Source organism: Coccidioides immitis (assembly GCF_000149335.2).
Source record: "Coccidioides immitis RS genomic scaffold supercont3.2, whole genome shotgun sequence".
Lineage (NCBI taxonomy): Eukaryota > Fungi > Ascomycota > Eurotiomycetes > Onygenales > Onygenaceae > Coccidioides > Coccidioides immitis.
Window position 1 is genome coordinate 4,636,604 of NW_004504309.1, and position 24,679 is coordinate 4,661,282.

Sequence of the window (24,679 nt, forward strand, 5' to 3'; positions counted from 1 at the left end):
GACTGGTATTCAGAACTGGGACAGAATCTCATTTCCCATTGAAGCTGATCTCAGTCCTGAATTTAGAAACAGCCAGAATTCCAAATATGAAATCTCAGTTCCATGTCTCATTCTACTCAAGAGCTTGAGATTCTCTTCCCATCACTATTCTATAAATTATTTCCTGGTTCTATCCTCAAATAGAAAATTATATCCCATGTTCTATTCTAGCAGAGAAAATAGACTTCCATTTCCCATTCCAGCTGAGTCTATAGTGAAACCAGAATAGAACCAGGTTTTCCAGTCTTATTGTATCAAGAGTCAAACTGGTCAAATTTTGTGTAGATTAGTACCAAATTTTATTACTTTTTTGATAAAGGCAGAACTTTTAAAAAAATCAATTTGATTGTAAAAGAAAAAAACAGAGTATTAAAACTAAGTAATGGCTAAAGCCAGTAAATAATCAGAAACTGTCTAAATAACAAGTTTATCATTCTTATTATTATTATTATTCTTGTCATTATTATTATTATTATTATTATTATTATTATTATTATTATTATTATTATTATTATTATTATTATTATCATCATTTTCTTTCTCTTTCTTTTTTTTCTTCTTCTTCTTCTGCTTTTTCTTCTTCTTCTGCTTCTCCAGAACTAGCTTTGTGAACCAGACAGGGGCTCTAATACCTGCCATGTGACAGACAGAGACTCTGTTGGCACCAGAGGGAGACAGAGAGATAGTAGTGGGCAGAGCAGAAACAGAGGCAGCACACAGATAACAGATGGTGATGGCAGAATGGAAGATAGTGACAGCTGGAGCAAAATGATCAGGCACATCAATTAGATTAAAATAGTTTAATCTGATCATGGTACTGATGCCAAGAACAAGCTTCAGATTATCAGCATTAACTATAACATGCTTACAGTACACTATTGCCATAACAGAGCTTATATTACTTAGTATAATTATTGGTGCTATTGTTAATGATAACTTACACTTAAAGAAAGTGCACAAGATTACTTTAGCAGTCTTCTGAAGTAACTTAATAGCAGTACATTGCCAGTAATATTTATGTTCTTGATAACAGAACAAAGTAATTTTCCAAATCAATCACTAAAACAGGGCTGCCAGAAGAATTAGCTTGATAGAGCTGTAGAAGTAGCAGATTTTCTTGATAATATTTATTTTATCAATTAGTATCAAGATCATTATCAAAAATTATTACTTTTTGATATATAAGTGCTAGACTTCTAATTATAAGTAGAGAGATAGAAGTAGAGATTCTTTTAATTAAAGTTGGCCAGATTAACATCTTTATTAGCTTTACATTAATTATTCTTCTTCAGAGCTTATTCTTTCAATACAGTCTTGTGCTACTTCTCTCCAGCTGTGCAAAATAAATGCACATGAGAAAAACTAATATCTTGTCAGTAAATAATATGTGCCAGAGCAGAATTCTACAAGCACTTATCTCTTAACTTAATCTATTATTACAGTACAGTTTGTGGTACAGAGAGATATCAAAAAGTAGTAAATAAATCAGCACAGAGAGAGAAAATTATTAACATTAATTCTGAAGAAAAAGAAGAAAAAGAGAAAGAAAAAGAGAAGAGAAGAGAGACTGATCTTATATTATTATTCTGCAGCTAGTATAGCAACAATATATTAAGCTTGCCTATAGCAACATGTCTGTAGAATGTAAACAATATGTATAGTAATTATTCTACACAAGTACTTGATCAATACACTTCATATTCTTATTATGCTGTAGCTAGCATAGCAACAACATATTAAGCTTGTCTATAGCAACATGTCTGTAGAATATAAACAATGTATATAGTAACTATTCTATACAAGTAGTTAGTTAATACACTTTATAATCTCATTACATAGTATCTTCAATTCAACTTCTCATATACAATCATAAAGATGAGGCCAAAACAATATTTAATAAGAGAAAAGACTCATGCAGTACAGAAGCACTGCCAGATCTTGAAAGATTATTAAAAAAATATATTTAAGACAGAAGAAACAGATTACAAGATACATTATAATATATTAAAGAGAATCTGAGCTAAACATAAGTAATATACATTCTTAGTGATTTGTATTAAATTATATTGATATTTATTACAGGCAGAATAGCAGCAAAAAGAATCACAATATGATTAAGAATAAAGTTATTAAACAGTTAATAATCAAGTAATTTGTCAAGAACAAGTCAAAGAAGTACTATAAGCACCACCTTATAATTTCTCAGTAAAAAAAAAGAGAGAAGAAGAAGAAGTATTATCAAGAAAAGACTACAGAAATTAAGAATAAAGCTCAGCAGAACAAGAAGATAGAATTCAAAAGTAATAAAATTTGGTAATAATTCTGACATATTTAGATCAAAACAAGTCAGATGCAGTATTCTATTACTGCATATAAGCAGATTCAGTTTCATCAAATAATAGTCAAGCTTGAGATCAAGATCATAACTCATGATTATAATTATCTTGCTGCAGTCAGTATATCAAGAGAGAGAGTTGAGAAGGAGATAAGAGAATTTCTAAACTAATTACAGAGTTTAATGAAAGATAACAATAGTCTATCTGTCTTAGAGAAGATGAAGAAAGATGATTTCAAGATTGTGGTATTCTCTAATAAGAATAATAAGAACAACAAGATGAATGATAATTAAATTATTAATATTTAGAAAAGAAAGTTAGATTTTTAATTCTTTTTTATATTAATTTGAGAATGAGGTGTTATTAAATTAGTAAAATGTTTTATTTTTCTGAAGAAGAATGTTTTATTTTGTAGATAATAATAATTTTGTAGTTAATTACTATGCAGAGTAGAATAGGTCTAACTAGCTGAAGTTTGTTAAATTTTGCTTGAACTATTATCAAATTTTGTTACTTTTTTGATTAAGACAGAACTCAGGGAAAAATCAATTTAATTATGAAAAAAAAAAACCTAATTAAATAGTTAAAGCCAGTAAATAAGCAAAATTTACAGAGATTTCTTCAGAATTAATCATAGTTTAATATGGAAAAAAAACAATTTGTATTGTGAAAGAAGCAGTATTATAAGTTGTTTATTACTTAATAGTTAACTACTGAAGCTGCTTAGTTGATTTAAGAATAAGAAGCATGATGATCTTAACTGAAAGGAAAAGCAACACTATTCTGATTTTTAGCCAAAATTCAATCAGATAGCAGAGTATTCTAAAAGTACTTCAGAAGTAATTTGCAAGCATTATTAAATCTTTCTCAGCTATTCAAGCTTTTCTGACAACAGTACAAGTGGTCCGAAGATGCATTTAATTAGCAAAGATTGTATAAAAACTGATGACAGACAGAGTAATACTCTGGTTAACATAATAATAGGTCATGAATTCTAATTTTCCAAATGTAACAAATTTTAGTAACAGGCTTGATATTTTAGCAACAGTTTTTAAAGCATTCTCAAACAGATTTAGATCTGCCTGTTCTCAAATATAATCAAGATAGTTTTCTCCAGCAGCTTGTACAAACATTAATATTCTTGAATCTCTTATTTTATACTATCAAGAATTCAGCATTCTGCACATTAATAATCATGCTCAACTCTATAATAGTATTACAGATATCCACACAAGAAACATTATATCAGATTATAAATAATATGTATAATTAGCTATTTCAAAATCTTCTCTTTAACTATAATCTAATAATCAAGATATCTCTAGCAGTAAATAATTAAACAAGTTTCAATAATCTTATCTTTATGGCAATTAATAATTATTACATTATAAAGAATTGGAAGTACTATAAGTATTTACTGAATTTTGAAAGTTTAGAGAGTACTTATACTGGTAAGAATATAATAGAGATTCTTTAATAATTATTAGCAGTATAAAGACTTGAGAGTAATCTTCTTGTAATTACAAGTGACAATATATTAAATAATAATATTATGCAAGCACATCTTATATATTAGTTAAGACTAGCATTGCAGTAGTTGAACAACTTAATTAAGATGCAGATAGTAAGATAATACTCTGTCTTGCTTATGTAATTTAACTTGTGGTTTGAGAGCTGGTTTGCAATCTCAAGATTTAGCCAGATAATAATACTCTACTTACTATCTTTAATAAAAGCTTAATTACTGATGATCTAGCATCAACAAATACATTTGCAAATACTCTTAAAAAGATAATAAAATTTGGTAATAGTCTTGATATACTTGAGTTAATTTACTAATCTTTACTTAATAATAAATTTATCTTATTGCTAATACAACTAATATTTCTCTCTAACTTACTGCACATTTTCAAGAATATCAATAAGAAAATCAGTACAAGATGATTCAAGATGTTTGCACAAGATAAAATTTCATCTATAAAATATATATTTGTATCTTGTTGCTTTAACAAGCTGTGAACTCATGAATCTAGAACTTATCACTAAAATATTAAAAGCTTTGCTTATTAAATCATGACTGGAAGCAGATAAAGTATATAATTAAACTGTTGCAGTTATTCAGTCAATTTATCAAGATACTGTCCAAAATAACAGGCCCAATAATTCATCTAGTATAGATAATCTACAATCATCTTTTCCAGGATTTAGAAAGAGAAAAGAAGAAGATCTAACAGTTAATAATAAGAAAGAATATTAAAGAAGCTATTAAAGCTGTTAACTTGAAATTTCAGAAATACTATAGTGATACTGAGTATTCAAAAAATAAGCTGCTAGCTGTAGCTGCTGCTCTCCATTCATTACATCATATAAGAGTATATGATTCAGAGAATTAGATTAGTAACAAGCATAAAACATATCAACAATATATTTTAAGGTTTTGCAAAAAGTATTATAAGAAATATAAATAGTCAAGAGAAGTTATACTTGATGTAAATAATATATATTTTATTATAAGTATTATTCTGATTTTCTCTCTGCTAACTTCTCTAGAATATTAAGTAAATGATTTTTGAGAGACTTTATTAAAGACAAGTAAATTTTCAACATAAAATAAAGTAATATTTAAATAATAAGAATTTGACATCATCTCAAGCTCTAATTCTCAGTAAAGAATGCTAAAGCCTGATTTTTTAACTATTGCTCAGATAACAAGAGATATTCTGACTGTATCTTTAACAGAAGTTGAGGTAGAACAGATTTTCAATATTACTCAGAATACATATCATTATCAATAATTACAGCTTCATGCATCTACAATCAAGAAGATTATGCTACTTAAACATAAAGACAAGATATATATGCTGAATAAAGTACTCATATTACTTAAAAGGTTGGCCAAGAAAGTCATTCAAGATAATCAAGATAATTAAGATATTTCAGAGATTATACAGAAAGAGATTGCAAGCCTGCTAAATCCACTACTTAATCTAAACAAGAAACAGAAAATGTGTCAACATTATTAATAGATAAACTCAAGTAGCTAAAGTCTAATAGCTTGTAATATGATTCAATTATATAAAGAGCATTACTAAATTTTGTTACTTTTCCAAAGTTAAATAAATTGATAAAATTATACTAGAATCATTATCAAATTTCATTATTTTTTGACAACACAAATAGAACTAGAATTTCCAGTTCTATTCTACACTTTACCAGTCCTGTCTCATATACAATATTGAAATTCTGGTTCTATTCTATTTTGTCATGGCCAGATCCCAGGCTCATTCTATTAGCTAGATTTTGATCCCAGTTCCAATCTCATTCTGATCTCAGCTCTCATGAAACTGTTCCAATACACTGTTAAACAACCCAGTTCCATTTTATTGAGCTGAGCTTTAACCTAATCCTGTTCTTGGGACAGAAATTAGGACAGAAATCTGGGACCAGAACAGGAAATTCCAGAACTGGATACTACTCTATTCTCTTATCTGATGTACTATAGACTTGTTAAGTCTGATCAAACTTAAATAATTAGTAAATAACTAAATATTATTTATCTTTAAATAATTATAGTAATATTGTATCTGCAGTATATTCTGAAGCATCTCTCTTCAGATATATTCTATATTCTGAATTATAATATTAAACAACAGACTCTTTAGAGAAAGCTGTCTATAACTTGTAAAATACTTCTTTAATAACAGATATCAGAAGAAATAATTTTCTCTTTTATTTATTTTTACTGCTCTTCAAGAGATCTGTTAATAATGTTACAATAACTTAGTACTTTCATATAAATCTTTTATAGAAGTTTGCAAAACCTAGAAATATCTGAATATTATAGAAATTTTATAGCAAGAGTTACTTTATAATTATCTGTATCTGCTTTGAATCTATCTTAATATCTTTAGTATTAATAATATATCTGAGATATAAGATTGTTTATCTTTTAAAAGTATACTTGACAAGCTTTATAAATAACTGATATTCTCTTAGATACTCTATAACTAATTTAATATGTTTCTGATGCTCTCTCTCTGAGACTGAGAAGATAAGAATATTATCTAGATAAACTATACAGAATATGTCAATCAGGCCTGCCAGTACTCTATTAATATAGAACTGGAAGATTGCTGGTATGTTTGATAATCTAAAAGATATAACAAGATACTTAAAACTCTTAAACTTTGTATAAAATATAATTTTCTATTTGTTCTCTTTTCTGATTCTAATCTGATAATAGATATTATGTAAATTTACTTTAGAAAAGTAGTATGCTTCTGCTAGCTGACTTAACATCTTGTCTATTAATAGCAGAGAGTAATGATTCTTTACTGTAACTACATTAAGATTATAATAATTAATATAGAGTCTAAGTTCTTTATTAATCTTGAGTGTAAATAATACTGAAGTCTCTGCTGAAGTTTATAATAAATATATTTAATTCTTATATAGTTTGTTCTTAATATACTCTTATAGAATCTCTGTCTGTTTAAGTAATAGTTTATAAATTAGTATGTATGAGAGCTTGCAGCTGTCTTTAAGAATAATCAGATAACTAATCTTTATTAATCTTAGTAACTCTGCTATTTTTTCTTCTGAGAAAATATTTTTATAATTTCTTAACTACTTAGATACTTCTGTCAGATCTTGATTGTTGTCTGATACAAAAATAATATAAGAGAGTTTGTTCTTGATATACATTACTTAAAGAAATTTACTTGCATTTAGAAGTTTTATTATTTTCTCTGAAAATTAATAATATTATATTTTGTTCTTTTAGTTAATGTTCAGATTGAAGTTTTTCAATCACAGTATATCTAGAACTATATTTACATCAACTATATTAATTACTATAAATATTTATCTTACTATCTTTATAATCTTTATAAAGTCTGTTATTGTGAGTTAGATCTATAAATATTATACTAGTCAGCCTCAGCTCTATTCAATATCTTAATAACTTCTATAGATATCTCTGATTGATTTCAGTTCAATTAGAATATTAGTTTGTAGAAAATACTGTTTACTGTGATATCTAAGTTTAATAGTGTAGCTTGTTCTGTAAAACTATCTAATAATATAGTTAGTATAATTAACAGACATATACTACATCTGCTTACCTTCTCTATTAAATTAATACTCTGTCTTTCTAATATTTAATCTGAGTCTTGCATGAGCTTTATAGCTCTGATTTTTGCCTGATTTTTGTTCTTTTTATCTGTCTGCTGGAACTTGTTAAAGCTATTTATACAAAACTTTACACTTTGTAGATTGTTCTAGGTTTGAGGTATGAAAGAACTAAATGAGTGCAATGCCCATAACTGATGGGAGAGAGTCATGTGTAATATATAGATCTGCTAACTAGGAGACTGAATACTAAGATTTCCCCAATTTATGAGAATTATGTAATTCTTATACATTCAGAGATATGGCTACATGACATCCCAAACATTTAACATCATCTGATGCAAGATTGATCTAGATCTATGTTTTTAACACTATTTTCCTCTCCAGAGGTCTCAGACTTCAAGATATAGAGCTATCAAGATTGTTTTTTCATACATCATTATAGCTTTTCTGTTATTGGTGGAGTGTTGTAGATTCTTCAATGTGCAGACTTCTGCATCTCTATTACTTATCTATATAGACATCCTGCATGCATATCATTACTGGTTGTAGTAGACATTCTTTGTATTCTTTATTGTAGAATATTAATTATTTTATTACAACAGTTCAGTATTTTATCATATTATTGTCTCTTTATTTATTTGCTTGTCTAGTTACTATATTATCTGTTGTCTATTATTGTGTTTGTTTATTAACAAGTTGTAGAACTAGCAACTTTAGTATATTACTGTATGAATATAAATAGAGAGTTCTTCACTCTCTTTCTTCTTCTCCTTCTTCTACTTTGTCTAGATGTGGGTGTTGTTATTTCTTTAATCTAGCTCATAATGATGTTATTATTAGATTTTATTTCTTATAATAAGAAAGATGCTCTTCTGTATTCTGTCTGTATATACTTAATGTTTACAGACTGCTTAGATAAATTCACACCATATATATAAAATACCAGTCAAGAATCATATGCATATTGCTTAGAATATCAGACTTGAATCTGTTATAATATATGTGTCTTTTCATCTGTCTCTCTTGTTATTCTGACATGAATATAGGTTCCAGAATCTGCTGTTGAACTTGTTTTCAGCTTTTAAGGCTTTGAGAAGAATATTATAGTTTCAATATAACTGATTCACATCACCTGTACAATATAAAATACATGAGTGTACTTGTGTGAGAGTTTTGTGAACTTGATTCTGAAGCCACCAAACATCATTACTGTCAGACTACTTCTTGTCTTGAAGAATCTTCTACAAAGTACTGTCATTCTGCATCATGTTGTAAAACCAAAACTGTAAACCTCATATTCAAAATAAAATCTATTAAAGATAGTTCATCTGAGCTTTCTTGTTCAATAACTTCAGTCTGTACTGTTCTGTCCCAGATAGAGAATGGGATTGGAAATATCTGAGTTTCACTTGATTATTTTACTACTTGTTTAACAGATGAAGCCAAAAGTCTTTAGAGTGTTACAGAAAGCAGTCTTGTGGATTTTCTTTACTATTTTTACTTGTTGTGAGACTAATCTCTGTTTAGATCAATCTTATATCTTTTATTAACTGTCTGGCTGATGTTATCTTCTCTGATTTCTGAAGTGTTGTAGATACAGTTTGTTCTTCTTGTGATTCTTTATCTGTTATGCCTACTTTCATTACAGTACTGTTTATTATTATGTCAAACATTTCCACAACTTCTGAGTCTTGCTTGTTTATAGCTGGTTTACTACTATTGTGGCTGCATCTTGAGTACTCTTGTGGAACATCTTCTTGCTATTAAATTCTTGGTTTTGTAGATGTGTTATGGTTTTCATGTTTGTTTTTTTTTTTTTTATCACATCTATCTTTCTTAATGTATGTAAGTTTATTTGTCTTAGAATGACTTTGCTTCTTTTATAGATAATTCTTAAGAACTTCTTGTGTGTTTTCAAGATTTTCCTCAGGGTCTTATGTTGATTTCTTAATAGAGAATTTCTTTTATTTTACTAGGTAATGTTTCTTACAATAGCACATCTTGTTGCCTAGAATCTTGTCTACTTTCCACTCATGATAATCATTCACCAGTACTGTAGAAGAATACATTAACACCTTATTCTTTCTTGTGCAATATAGTTCCAACAATAAGACATGAAAGATATTATGAATCTGATAGCTTGAAGAGAGCTTCAGTTAATATATATTATTTTCTATGGCTTCTACTACTGAGAAGAGCCTGTAGTACTTGTTATCTAACTTTTTAAAAGAGTATATTATTTGTAAGTTTCTTGATAATAATATCACTTCATCACCAGATGTGTACATCTTGTCTTGTTATTTGTAATTATAGAACTATACTTGATCTTCTTTTACTTTTGTTAAATATTCTACCAGACTATTTCTTAATATAAAGATTATTCTTAGTCTTCTGTTAGATATCATCTGTATATTATTGATTAACTTCTGAGTCTTGTCTGGTTCTCTAGATTTAAAGCTGTACATTACTTTAAATAAAGATATGTATATTACAGAGTATTCTGATTTATTGTATGTAAACTCTGCATATACAAGTTATTTCTTCTAATTATCTTGTCTATAACTATAATAAATGTGAAGATATCTTTTTAAGATCTTATTCAGTATCTCTGTTTGACTATCTGTTTGTGAGTGAAAAGTCATGCTAAGTTTTTATTTAACTTTTATGTGAAAATATAGCTCTGACTAATATTTGCTTGTAAAGCCAGATCTCTGGTCTGAGATAATATTATCTGAAAATCTGAAGTTCTTGAATATCTTCTTCAGTAAAAGATTTACCATCTTTGCAATATTAATCTTTTTTCTATACACAAGAAAACATGCAAGCTTTGTAAATTAATTTATGATAATCAGAACTATATCATATAGATTTCTCTCCTCTCTACTCAGAAAAAGATCTGTTATAAAGTTCATGAATATTAAATACCAGAGATGACTAGATATTAGCAATGAAGTGAGCAGCTCATATAGTTTGTGTATTAAAGTCTTCTCTTATTAGCAGATTTAGTATTTATGTATGTATGTCTGAATGTCTTGTCTTATTAAGTATTATTTGTATTTTTACTAAAGCAAAACAAACATCTTCACTATATCAAAGTAATCAACAAATAAATTTAATGAACTTGTAGTAGTTTCTGTCTAAGAGCTAAATTACTGGAAATATAGATCCTGCTGCTCTTTATCAAAAAATCTTGTTTGTCTATCTTCTACTCTGACTGCTGGAATTCTATCTTAGTAAATCTTGCTTGTACAGAGAGATTATTTCTCTATACTTCTAGCAACAGATTCAACATGCTTACAGTTAATTTATTATAGATCTTTTTGTCTTTTATTGCTGTATTTATATACATACAGAGAATTCAGAATCTTCTGTAATTCTTTTATTAAGTCTTTCTAGCATCTCTGGCCGGTGCTTCTTGAACTAACTTAACTATTGTCTTGATGCCATCAGGTCTTCTCTGCATCATCTCTACTCTGCTATTTTGAACAGTGTAAGCAGTATGTTCTTAAATACCTTCTTTATTAAAGAAAGTTTCTTTGAATAGGCCTCACTTTAAAACATCATCTGTATTATATCATCTTTAAATATCTTCTTTATTAAAGAAAGTTTCTTCAAATAGATTTTGCTCTGAAACATCACTTGCATCATATTATTTAAGTATCTACATCAGCAGACTGATGTTCTCTTCTAGTTTAACATAGTTCAGTCTTCATGATAATATGTTAGCTGAATTATGCTTCTCAGAGCAGTAGAGAATCTCAATCTATCTTACATGTTATTGTTGTACTATCTTGTTTGTAAACTTCTTAAACAAATAAAAATTTGTGTGGTCTATAATAATCTTTACAGAATACTTTATTTCTTTTAAGTACTGCCATCAATAAACAAATACTCAGATAATAATCAACATCTTCTTATCCAGCATGCTATAGATGTGTTAAGTCTGGTCAAACTTGAATAACTAGTAGACAACTAGATGCCATTCATCTTCAAACAGCTGTAGCAATATTATATGTGCAGCATGTTCTGAAGTATTCATCTTCAGATGTATTCTACATTCTGAATTATAGTGCTGAATAAGAGACTCTCTGAAGAAGATTATCTGCAACTTGTGAAACACTTTTCTGACAGTAAATATCAGAAGAAAAGTTTTTTTTTTTTTTTATTTTTACTGCTCTTTAAGAGATCTGTCAACAGCATTACAATAATCAAGTACTTATATATGAATCTTTTATAGAAGTTCACAAAACCCAGAAATATCTGAATATTATAAAAGCTTCATGGTAAAGACTACTTTATAATTATCTGTACCCACTTTGGATTCATTTTAATATCTTTGATATTAATAATATATTCAAGATATAAGATTATTTATCTTTTGAAAGTGCACTTAGCAATCTTTACAAATAACTGATATTCTCTTAGATACTTTATAACTAATCTAACATGTTTCTCATGCTTCTTCTCTGAGACTAAGAAGATAAGAATATTATCTAGATAAACTATACAGTATATATTAATCAGGCTTGCCAGTGCTCTATTAATATAAAACTGGAAGATTACTGGTGCATTTGATAATCTAAAAGATATAATAAGATACTTAAAACTTTCAAACTTTATATAAAACATGATCTTTCATTTATTCTCTTCTCTAATACTAATCTGGTGGTAGATATCATGTAGACCTACTTTAGAAAAGTAGTGTGCTTCTGCTAACCAGCTTAGCATCTTATTTATCAATAACAGAAAGTAACAGTTCTTTACTGTAACTGTATTAAAATTATAATAATTAATACAGAGTCTGAGTTCTCTGTTAATCTTGAGTGCAAACAATACTAAAGTCTCTGCTGAACTTTATAATGAATGTATCTAATTCTTATAGAGCTTGTTCTTAATATACTCTTGTAGAATCTCTGTCTGCTTGAGTGATAATTTATAGATTAATATGTATAAAGATTTGCAGCTATCTTTAAGAATAATCAGATAACTAATCTTTATTAATTCTAGTAATTCTGCTGTCTTTTCTTCTGAGAAAATATTTTTATAGTTTTTTAATTACTCAGGCACTTCTGTCAGAACTTAATTATTATCTGATACAAAAATAGTATAGAAGAGTTTATTCTTGATATATGTTACTTAAAGAAATTTATTTGTACTCAGAAGTTCTACTGTTTTCTTTAAAGATTAATAACATCATATCTTATTCTTCTAGTTAATATCTGGGTTGAAATCTTCCAACTATAGCATGTCTAGAACTATATTCACATTAATTATATTAATTACTGCAAACATTTGTCTTACTACTTTCATGATTCTCATGGAGTTTATTATAGTGAGTTGAGCCTTATAGATATTATATCAGTCAGTCTCAGCTCTGTTCAACATCTCAATAACTTCTATAGATACCTCCAGCTGATCCCAGTCCAATTGGGATGCCAGTTTATAGAAAATACTGTCCACTATAGTATCTGAGTCCAACAGTACAGCTTGTTCTGTAAAATTACCCAACAGTATAGTCAGTATAGTTAACAGGCACATACTATGCCTGCTTGCCTTCTCTAGTGAATTAATATCTTATCTTTTTAGTGTCTGATCTGATTCATGCATAAGCTTTATAGCTTTAGTCTTCATTCAGTTTTCATTCTTTTTATCTATCTGCTGGAACTTGTTAAAGCTGTTTAAACAAAACTTCACTTGATAATCTGATTAATCATATCTTAGATAGAGTCTCTTCTTCATTTATTATCTGTGTTTCTCTTCAGATATCTTTGAAAGTTGGTTTTACAGATGTTTTTTTAACTGTAAAAGTTTTTCTTCATTATTCTGTTAAAATACATCTCTTTCTTGAGAGATTAAGATTTTCTATTTCTTCTTATTCAGATTCTTGTTATTCTGTCTTTACTTCTTCTTTTCTAGAATAAACTTAATAAGAGTTACTTGTTTTTATAGTTTCACAACTGTCTTTAGTTAATGTTGTAACTTATCAAGTTCAGTAATGTACATGAAAAATGAAGATATTAATTAATCTTTCTGCTGAGTAGTATTATAATATTATTGCATTGTATCTTGACAGTGAGTTATCCTGAGTTTAATATTATTCTTACACCACATTTCAGTCTTCTTTTATTTCTAACATCTGTTAATGCATCTGGAGTTTATCATAAAAATAACTGGATGTTCAGTCAATTCTAACAGCATCTGTTACTTTTTATAGTGATTTTCTCAGATGAAAATGCTGTTTTATTGAGGCTAGTTATCTTTTATACTTGTCAAGCAATTTGCTATAATAATAAGATGCTTTTAAAGATTTCATATTCTTAAAGTTATCTAATTCCTTCATTAATTATATTTATAAGAAAAATTCTAAAGAAAAATCATCTCTTACTAATCTCTGTTTATGTTTAATCTGTTTCTGCAGTCTGCATATTTTATTTTATTTACATATTGTAGTGGGGATTCCAGTACCATATTAGGACAAAGGTTGTTCTGGTCTGAGGCACAAAACCCCCCCAGCTACTATCTCTGAGCTATATAAACTGCCTATAGCCCCTGCATCTCACTCAACATCTTCATGCACCTTTGTACTTTACTACACACTCACTTGTTCTTTATTATTAGTTTGGTTATTAGTTAGAGAATATGAAGATCTCTTGTTCATGAAGCTTGCCACTGTTTCTCATTAGAGCTGCCTGTATTAGTATGAGCTCTTTACTACTATTATTTCTTATAAGCTTAGGCATCTGTTAAGGTATGCTTCTCTGTTCTTACTACTTAACCATTACTATCCTTACTATGTTGTGATTTTTCACCTTTCTTGCACTCTCACCACATTAACTAACTTGCTTATCTTGATGAGGCATCTCATCATATTCTGCTTTATTTGGTGACCAAGCTGAGACCTGAAGATGATGATGCAGTGATTTGATGGCTGCCAAGAAAGAAAAACAAATTCTGAGACACATGAAGCAATACACTATTTCAAGATAAGATCTTATAGACTAGAAATACAGTACTAATCAGGTTTTTGTTAAGAAATAAGATTAGGACGCTTAGATTTGAATGACTCTTATCTAAAGCTTGCCTGATAAATAGGTTTTTTGAAAAGATATTGAATTATTGAGAAACAACAGAACATACTGTGTGACATGATTAAAGATCAAGAAATCAAGAAATCAGAATCAACTATAATTAAAGATACTACAGAATTGTACACAACTATATTACAGAGTGAGAACAGAAGAATTGTGGTTCACTCTCACATTTCTATGCCTTCCCCTGGTATGGCAAATGCATCTTGGTTTAACAGCAGAGATGCTATCTTGTTTGTTGAAAGGTTTTATCAAATGTGCAAGGATCATGAAGTAATTGATCCTAAGAACATTATTAAACAGTTGGCTAGGTACTGTGTTACATGAATTGGAGAATGGATGAAGACCTTAGAAGACTACAAGAAAGATAATTGGAAAGTATTCTTCAAAGAGATTATTTATGAATTTTGTGATCAAAACATTACTTACAAGATTTACTGTTAAAATTATCTTCAAGTAATTACAAAGAAACTGCATGCTTGAGATAGCAACATTTACATCTATATTCAAGAATACACTACTATTACAGTACAGTACAAGCCAATGGAAGACTTGATAAATTCACTAAGATGTCTTGATTTCTTCAGAGACTGCCTGAGAAGCTTCAGAATAAGATTATTAACAAGACAAAGCTCAATCTTTCAGATAATATGTTATCTATTGATTTTAAGAAGGTTGTTCAAGTGACCATAGATTTGATTGACCAGTATGAAGGCAATAGAAAGATCTTTAAAGAAGATGAAATGAAGTAGAAGAAAATAGAAAAGCTTGGTGAGCAATATTAATTAGCTAACAAATCTTCTACAGTTAAGGCTCTGAAGAAAACAGCTAGTTCTGTAAAGACTGAAGAATCTGAATTGAAATTCAAAGTCAAGAGCTCTGAGAGCACCAATATTAAAGCTGCAATTGAAAAGATGATTAACAAGTTTATAAATTTGATATTGGCCATGAGAGTACAGTCAAATCAGATACAAGAGAATTCTGATCAGTACTATATGCTGCAGAGAGAAGGGTCTCTGAAATTTATACCAAATTATATAATAAATGTGACTACTAATTCTGCAACAGTACAAGAGAACACCTAACTGCAATTAGTTAATTCTTATGTAGCTTAAAATGATTTGCTGATGACAAGCTATTGTTCTAGTGGTCAAGAAGAAGCTCAAACTAAAGGAATTTTGACATGTTTCTCATGCTTTTACTGTGGAAAATCTGGACACTGTCAATCTCAGTATTATGAATACCAATCTGATGTGAATAACAGGTACTGTCATATTAATAATAAAGAGAACTTATGCATGGATTCTTCTGGTTAAAACTATTAAGTTATTACTCCTAAATCTGGAATACTGAACATGTATATTGTACAGTCTATAGAAGAGAATAAATGAGTGATTCTGGAGTTAACAAGCTCTAAAAAAAAGATCAATCAGCAAGAAGAAATATCTTCAGCAAATTTAATCAGTGTGAAGGTTCAAGCAGGATTACTTGCATATCTAATATCTGATAGAAAATCTGATTCAGATAAGAAATATGAATCACTGGAAGAAAGAACATCAGTTAATGTTGAAACTATTGGAGAAGCTAAGAACAGTCAAAAAACTAAGATTGCAATACTCTATACTCAGCATACTGGACAATTTATTACCTATCAGAATAATCAAGCTAGTGTTAATGATTATATCATGAAAGATATTGAATCAATCAATCAGAAGAAGCCTGAAATTCAGAACAAGATTATGAAGAAACAAAGATCAAGATATTCTGCAACAGATCATTTATTTTCTCAGATCTGTAATTCAACAGATGCTAATAAATTAATGGGTTGAATTCTCAATGAGAAGGTTAAAGTGTCAGTCAAGAAGCTTATAGATGTATTGCTGAAGCTTTATTAAGTGTTCTTCAGATCAGGTTGAAATAACAGTACTAGTAAAAGCTATACAAAAATTGAAGTCTTCAAACCAGTTCAGTCTGAGCTAAAGATTAATTCCAGTCAACTTACATTAAAGCTTACAATACTAAAATCTAAAACAGCATATGAAATGCATTTGTTATATGCATCAGTTACTATAAATCAACAAGAATTAATAGCATTGATCAATACTGGTTCAGAAATCAATTTGTTGTTTCAGAAGTATACTGAAATGTTGAATCTGCCAATGAAAAATAAGCCACAAGTAATTATGATTGTTCAAATAAGAGAAGTTGCTTCTTTTTACATATTTTGTGACAAAGTGCCTGTTCAGATTGGAGATATTATTACCTATACTCTTTTTCTTATATTCAAGAGAGAGAATCAGCAACTTATTCTTGAAAGATCTTGGTAATTTGCTGTCTGTTGGGAATGCAACATCTCAGATGATGAAGAAGTGAACTGTGAAATTTATAATAAGAAACAAATACATTATCTAGTTTTTGAAGACTTTAAGCTAAACTCAAGCAACATAAGATATGCAACTGATAAATTAAACAGCAATCATTTAAACAATTTAACAGGTATTTAATCAGGCAGGTGCCCATGAATACAAGGCCTGATAAGAATAAAGAAAATGCAACAAAGATAATGGATATAAGAATTAATAATGAGAAGGTTGAAGGTCAGAAGATTGAAAAGAATAAAGAAGTCAGAAGCATTAGCAGCAGCACCAGTATTAGTAACTATAGTAATAAGAAGAAACATAGTTCCAGCAATAGTGAATTCAAAAGTGCACTAAGTCTAATCAGATTGACCAGTGTACTGGTGAATCAAATAAACTAATCAGAGAACAAGAATAATTTTGCATTAAGAGTTCAGATTTTCCATCCTCCACTTCCTGATCCAGACAGCATTACAGCTTACTGCAAACATTATACACATGATATTAATTCCAGCTTAATTCAAAAACCTATTTCATAAAGTACTTGATCAATTTACACATCTCTGAACAAAAATCACAATTTTATCACAAAGAAATTGTGTCAAGTTGACATTTTCAATAGTGGCTGGAACATCAGATTATCTTTTTCAGAAGTCTGGAGAGTGTGCACTGCTTATAAGTAGAAAGCTGATAAGATAAGATCATTAGCATCTGGAAAATCTGATGAAAGCAAATCAGAAGATCTAGATAATTGAGTAGATGTTTGTTTGAATAAGTATTATTCTGAGAAGAAATGTGTTGTGTTTAATTGTAAATTTGATGACCACATTAGATCTAGAATTGTGTTTTTTTCTGTTGGAGAACAGCTAACAAATGAGAGAATTGAGAAGCTCAAAATTGAATTTGAACTAACAAGTTAAGAGAAGAAATTTTTCATATCAGTTCTTTATAAATGTGAAGGGGTGCTGGTGTAATTATTCAAAGACTTATGTGACATTCATCCTGAATACTTGCCTCTGCAGATTATTAAAACAGAGTCTTATGAAGCTTGGCAGACTAAAACTTACTGAATTTCTTGTGCTCTACATAATAAGCTAATTAAAATCATTCAGAACAGGTTAGAAGCTAAAATATTAAAGTCTTGTTGTAATTCATATATCAACTTCTATTTTCTGGTTGCAAAGAAACAGAAAGGTAAATATTATTTAGTTAATACAGCACATATATACAATAAAGTTACTATTTGAGATGCTTTTATTTCTTCTAATGTTAATGAATATGATGAAAACTTTAGCAGACTTGTTATAGCTAGTCTATACAACTTGTTCTCTAAATACAATAATTTTCCATTAGTTAAAGAGAGCAGGAATATGACAGCCATTGCAACCTCTATTGAGCTCTTTCATCATACAACTTTAGTCCAAGAGGCAACAAATTCACCAGCTCAAGCTCAATGTAGAATAATGAAGATTATACAAGAAGTTTTTCCAGAGATTGCTTGAGCCTTTATAAATGATCTTGAAGTAAAAAAATTATATGTCAAAGATGAAACTACAGTTCTTTCAGAAATAAGAAGATTTGTTTATGATTATCTGCAGAACCTGAACTATATTCTATAGCTTGTCAAAATCTCTGGAGCTAGAATCTCCAGCACCAAATCTCAATTCTGCATGTCTGAAGTCAATGTTATTAGATGAATCTGCAACTATGACAGACAACAACCTGAGGAAGTCAAGATAGCTAAAATTGCAAATTGGCCTACTTCTACAAGCATTACAGAATTACAAGAATTTCTAGAGCTTGCTGGATATTTTCAAATACTTATAGAGCATTACAGTTGGATAATCAAATCTTTACATTATCTGCTTCAACAAAATATTATATAGTCATGAACTGAAGAGCAAAATGATATCTTTATACTTTTGAAAGAAAAGTTATGTTCATTTCCTATTGTTCTTTTAATTAATTATGGACAAGATTCTTTGCTTATTACTATGACTGTTGATGCTAGTAGATTAGAATGGGGAGAATGTATTATTCAGAAGCAACAAGGAGCTCAACATTCTGCATAATACAAATTCAGAACATGGAATGATTCAGAGAAAACATATGATGCTGGCAAACAAGAATGCAGAGCTGTTTTGAAAGTCTTCAAGAAATTCTAATACTATATTTATGGAGTACCCTTTATCTTGAAAATCAATGCAAAAACTCTTGTCACCTAACTTAATAGGACTGCTACAGATGTTCCAGAAGCTTTAATTACTAATTGAATAGCTTGAATACATCTCTTTAACTTTACTGTTAAACATGTTCCTGGAACAAAACACATAGCTGCTGATGAACTATCTCACCAAGAACTAGGTACTAGAGAACAACCTGAATCTGAAGAAGATGAAGATCTGTTTACCTTTATAAATTCTATAAGAGTTTTAGCTGGCTGAGCTCTTGATAGTGAAGATCTTAGAATACTGGACTTCACATATTCAGAAGAATCAGAGAAAATTGCACAATATCTAACCACCCTATCAAAATCATTAGACATGGAAGGAAAAGAGTATACAAGATTTCAAAAGAAAGCAATTAAATATGTGGTGGAGGCTGATTAACTATTTAGGCAAGCAGGATCTGGTGTGTCTCTAAGATGTGTTGTGAATAACAAAGAATAACATAAACAAATTTTACACATAATGCATGATGAATTTGATTATAAAGAGTGAGAAGGAATATACTCTATCTTACAAGCTTGATACTGGTGGTCAGAAATGTATAAAGACATGTCTGCTTATATGAAGCACTGTTCTCAATATCAACAAAGAGATTTATAAAGATTAAGTGAAGAGCTTCATTCTATCTGGACTTCTATCTATTAAAAGAAAGTTAGAGTGAATATCAAACACATGCCTTCCTGTCAAGAACAAAATTATTTGGTTATTGCAAGATGTAACTTTACTGAATAGATGAAAGCTAGAGTATTGAAGAAGGCAACAGCTTAAGCTGTGGCCAAATTTCTTTATAAGAATATCATCTGTTGATGGGGCCTGCCTGCCAAATTTGTTATGGATGGAGAACCAGAAAATAAGAATGTTGTGAAGACCTTACTGAAGAAATTCAACATTAAATATATTATTATTTCACCCTATAATTCTCCTGCAAATGATATGGTGGAAGTTGGTTATAAGTCTTTGGCTGATGGATTAGCTAAAGCTACCAATGATACTGAAAGAAATTGAATTAAACATCTTTCTGTAATTCTGATGGTGAATTAAATGATGACTAAGGCTAGTACTGGTGTCTTCTCTTATAGATTGCTAATGGGCCAGAAGACAGTTCTTCTGGTTGAACTCAAGATTCTCACTTGGCAAACAATTTCATGATGAAATGTTTAAATAACTGAAGACCTTCTTCTGATGCATGCATGTCAAATTGAACAACAAGATGAGAATGTTCTGGAAGCAGCACATTATCAGCTCTGAATATGTACTAAGAATAAGAAATACTTTAATGATACCTATAATATTTAGATCAACTCTCTTCAACCTGGAGATCTTGTCTTGCTTCACAATATTAAAGAAGAACAGAATATGTCTAGAAACAACATCCTGTACTTTTGATAACTAGAACTCTATAGAGTTAAGTCTGCTAATCAAGAACTAGGTTCCTATCATCTTGAAGAGTTAGATGGTACTGAAATCAAAGAATCTATTGCAGAAAGCAGATTAAAGAAGTATCTTATAAGATCTGGAATGAAGCAGTTCAGTAATAGCTCAGCAGATTCAGATAAAGAGATGGAGAATATTTCTCAAAGATATGCCACAAGAAGCCAGCCTAATCTTCTCTCTAGCAGTTCCTCAGATGTTAGCTTCTTGAATAGGGGGGAGGATGACCAAAATCAGAGTAAAAGCAAAAATGAAAATGACTGAGAAGAAATAGAGCAAACACAATTATCAACTGTTATACCAGATGACTGAAGTTTTGCTGTTGTTATACCTTCACAAAATGTTTAATTTATTGTGTTTTGTTTGCAAAAGTGAAGTTTTTGCTTGCTTTTTTGAGAGATTTCTTCTATTTGTCTGCAGAGTGAAGTTTTTGCTTGCTTATTTAGAAAGTTTCTCTTTCTTTGTTATTTACAGAAGCCTTCACTTTTTCTGAATTTTTCAGAAAATATTTAAAGACTCATTTTTCTTTTCTGAAGCTTTACTATCTTTTACATTCAAGCTTGATTCTTTTTGCAGATTCAACATTTTCAACACTTCTTCTTGCCTTTTATTTTGTTATTCTGACATTTGCAATTCTTTTTAGATTACTGATATTCTTCAAAATGGCTGGACAAAGCAACTTGCCTCCTCTAGCCCCTGCATCTGAAAACCAAGGCCTGGTTATTACCAGAGACAGTGGAGTTAATCTGGATGGCTATTTCTTCAATAATCTAACAGCAGCTATAGAATACATTGATAATCAAGCTCTGCACCATTACTACAGCCTACAGATCAAGCTAATGAATGCACTGATGCAAGTAACTGACATGGTTACTGACTTAGTGGCCTATTTCTATTGATATATCAAAAGATTCAGAGCTTGACAACATGTTACATACACTAATTTTAAAGCTGATTTCCATGATACTTAAAAGGTTACTCTGGATGTCAAACAACATTATATTGATATGCAAAAGATCAAGAATAGACTTGTCACTATATAGAGTATTGACAGAATTGATGCTATATAGTCAAAAGTAAAGAGTCTGTAGATAGCACAAAAGCTTCATTATACTCTAAATATCTACAAGAATTGGGATAAGTTCACTAATAATATTAACAGCACAGTGCTCCAAAGACTAGATGCTACAGAAGCTGGACATTGCTAAAGCTTAGCTATATTGCCAGACAATTATACAACAGCTGACAAAGAAGTCAATCACATATACAAACTTTCTTCAAGAGATGCTCTATGCTAGCAAGATTTTATTATTAGTAACTACAGTCTTCTACAGCCATTGACTCTTTTACAGTCATCTAGCTCCTAATATTTAATTCAGAATATCACTAGAAGTTCTTCCACTGCAAGCAGCTTCTAAGATCTACTAGAAGAACTACAGTTTTCAAGATCATCAAGAGATATTTCAATAAGTGGAATATCTATACTACATAGCTGTAATGTGTCAGGAGCCTCTATATATAGCATGATGTTAATTAGATTGCATGGATTTGAAACTGGCCAATTACAGCTATCATTTAAATTCACCAGCATGCTGGCCAATTTATCCAGCTAATCAGAAGCTTCAAAGCATTACAGTAAAAGAATTGCAGTCATATTAGTACATTAAACTCTTCAAGACTTAGATAATATTGACAAGTTCATTATTTCTTCTGAAAGTAATGAAGAGATACCTCAACACAAGCATGAAGAATCTGTAATGGCAGTACACTCTGGTACTTGCTATTACCATGAATTTGAACAGCAACTCCTGCAAAAGATAAAGAGTATTAAAATGTGTTCAGAATTGAAGGTTATTCACATCCTGAAGCAATTAGAAAAGACATTTAGTGATAAGAAAGCTGATATCTATCTATACTATAACTATGCAAAACTAATAGCTTCAAAACTTGGATTGCAAACTTGCACACTTAATAGAGAGGAGCTTCTCAACTGTTTGGCTCACATTTATAGGAATCATCACAACATTAACTCAGTCAAGACCAATAACAGCATCTACCTCTGGTTCCATTTGGCAAATAAACTGGCTAGAGCTGAAGATGCTTTAGACATTTACAAATTCAAACATCAGCCAATTATCTCTCTGGTTGCAAACATGAGAATATTCAACTTTAACTGATACATACAGATCACTGAAGTTAACAAGTTCATCACCAGCAATCTTTAGAAGAAATGAGAGACTACTGAATCTGTTGTTATTCTCCAGCTAATATGCTAGTGGAACAATAAGTTACAAGGTATCACCACCACAGTACTCACTTGAGTCAATGGTGAATATAATATGTACTACCATTATCAGCAAATAATGGAAGGTCACAATAATTATAGATGGTTGAGAACAATGTACCACAGTATTAGCTAACAACTCATGTGCCAGGACTCTGCATACTATCTATAATACATGCTGACAAGATCTGACTGCACTTGAAAATTAATCTCCTATCCATATTACATCAAGTATGCTAAGCCAGAAGATAAAAACTGGATTTCACCATATTAATATTAATGTTCCAGATGCTATTACTACTGGAAGGGGTGTTAACATGATACAAGAATTCTTGATCTTAATGACAGAAGAGTTCAGCAACTGCACAGAAATCTTGCCAGAAATACATAACTATCTAGAGAATTAATAGAAACTAGTTGAAGAACAAGGCTTATCTACTGATGGCTATATTCACTACATTAAGAATACAATGTATATCAAAGATGATGAAAGAAAATTTGGTATTAGATGGACTAACATTATTTGCAAATCTGGTGATGTTCAAATTACAAGCTCTCTGCTGCCTCATGAAGCTTACAGTCTATGCAAAAAGATCCAGTATACTATACTACTCTGATATGTGGCAATCCAGAAGAACCATGAACATCTTGAAGTTAATAAAGCTGGTATCTGGTTACAGCTCTCCACCATATATAGAAATCTAGTTCCAGGGCCATCATCACCTTTCAGCTATTCAAACCATTACACATCAGTTCTATATTAATTCTCTACTGCTATTCAATTGCAAGGCTTAGGAGCTATATTAGATGTCTTGATAGACCAAATTAGGTGAAACAATCTTATAGTGATTGAGGAGCTCAATATCCTCTTTAGACCAGAAGAGAAGAAGGCTCAGAACTTCATTAATAACTGGCATCTAAAGACCACACAAATTGCTTTGGATGCCATTGTCAAGATATACTAAATTGAAAAGAAAGCTTTTGGTAACAAATTCTATTGGCATTGCATGCACAATAATATTAATCTAGTGTCAGTTCAGCCTTCTTCTTCTCTCAAGAACTTGATGAAAGAAGAGAATCATGATAATCACTATTAAAAATTGCTGCTGTTACTCTCTTTATTCTTATTTTCTATCTCTTTTCTTACCAGATTGTTACTAATTCTTATCCTCTTATTTTCTTTACTAAATTGTCTTTGTTTTGTTTCATATGTTGCTTGTTGTCAGGGGACACCAACATTAAAAGCCAGGAGGAAATGTAGTGGGGATTCCAGTACCATATTAGGACAAAGATTGTTCCAGTCCAAGGTGCAAAACTCCTCCAGCTACTATTTCTGAGCTATATAAATCACCTATAGCTTCTGCATCTTGCTCAACACCTTCATGCATCTTTGTACTTTACTACACACTCACTTGTTCTTTATTATTAGTTTGGTTATTAATTAGAGAATATGAAGATCTCTTGTTCATAAAACTTGTTACTGTTTCTTATTAGAGCTGCCTGTATTAGTATGGGCTCCTTACTACTATTATTTCTTATGAGCTTAGGCATCTGTTAAGGCATGCTTCTCTGTTCTTACTACTTGACCATTACTATTCTTACTATGTTGTGATTTTTCACCTTTCTTGCACTCTCACCACATCAACCAACTCACCTATCTTGATGAGGCATCCCATCATACTCTGCTTCAATATGTCTGCTAGATTCTTTTGCAAATGTGTCTTCTTTTCTTTAAGAGTTTCTTCTCTTTGAGTTTCATCTGAAACATTAAGAGGTGCATTTC

At 30.0% G+C, this 24,679-nt stretch overlaps 4 protein-coding genes across 4 annotated transcripts; 3 read left to right on the forward strand and 1 right to left on the reverse strand.

Annotated features, from left to right (window-relative positions):
* Positions 1-453: 453 nt before the first annotated feature.
* CIMG_07231 (uncharacterized protein) lies at positions 454-924 on the reverse strand (the record flags this gene model as incomplete). Its single annotated transcript, XM_001243334.2, has 1 exon — positions 454-924. The coding sequence occupies one exon, from the start codon at positions 922-924 to the stop codon at positions 454-456; it is 471 nt and encodes a 156-aa protein (XP_001243335.2).
* A 1,225-nt stretch (positions 925-2,149) lies between these two features.
* CIMG_13123 (uncharacterized protein) lies at positions 2,150-2,668 on the forward strand (the record flags this gene model as incomplete). The annotated part of the gene is made up of 3 exons (XM_004445408.1): positions 2,150-2,164; positions 2,375-2,491; positions 2,552-2,668. The coding sequence occupies 3 exons, from the start codon at positions 2,150-2,152 to the stop codon at positions 2,666-2,668; spliced, it is 249 nt and encodes an 82-aa protein (XP_004445465.1).
* A 12,578-nt stretch (positions 2,669-15,246) lies between these two features.
* On the forward strand, positions 15,247-16,425 carry CIMG_13124 (uncharacterized protein; the record flags this gene model as incomplete). The annotated part of the gene is made up of 4 exons (XM_001243336.2): positions 15,247-15,279; positions 15,409-15,584; positions 15,744-15,860; positions 16,107-16,425. The coding sequence occupies 4 exons, from the start codon at positions 15,247-15,249 to the stop codon at positions 16,423-16,425; spliced, it is 645 nt and encodes a 214-aa protein (XP_001243337.2).
* A 5,944-nt stretch (positions 16,426-22,369) lies between these two features.
* On the forward strand, positions 22,370-22,789 carry CIMG_13125 (uncharacterized protein; the record flags this gene model as incomplete). Its single annotated transcript, XM_001243338.1, has 1 exon — positions 22,370-22,789. The coding sequence occupies one exon, from the start codon at positions 22,370-22,372 to the stop codon at positions 22,787-22,789; it is 420 nt and encodes a 139-aa protein (XP_001243339.1).
* Between the last annotated feature and the right edge of the window lie 1,890 nt (positions 22,790-24,679).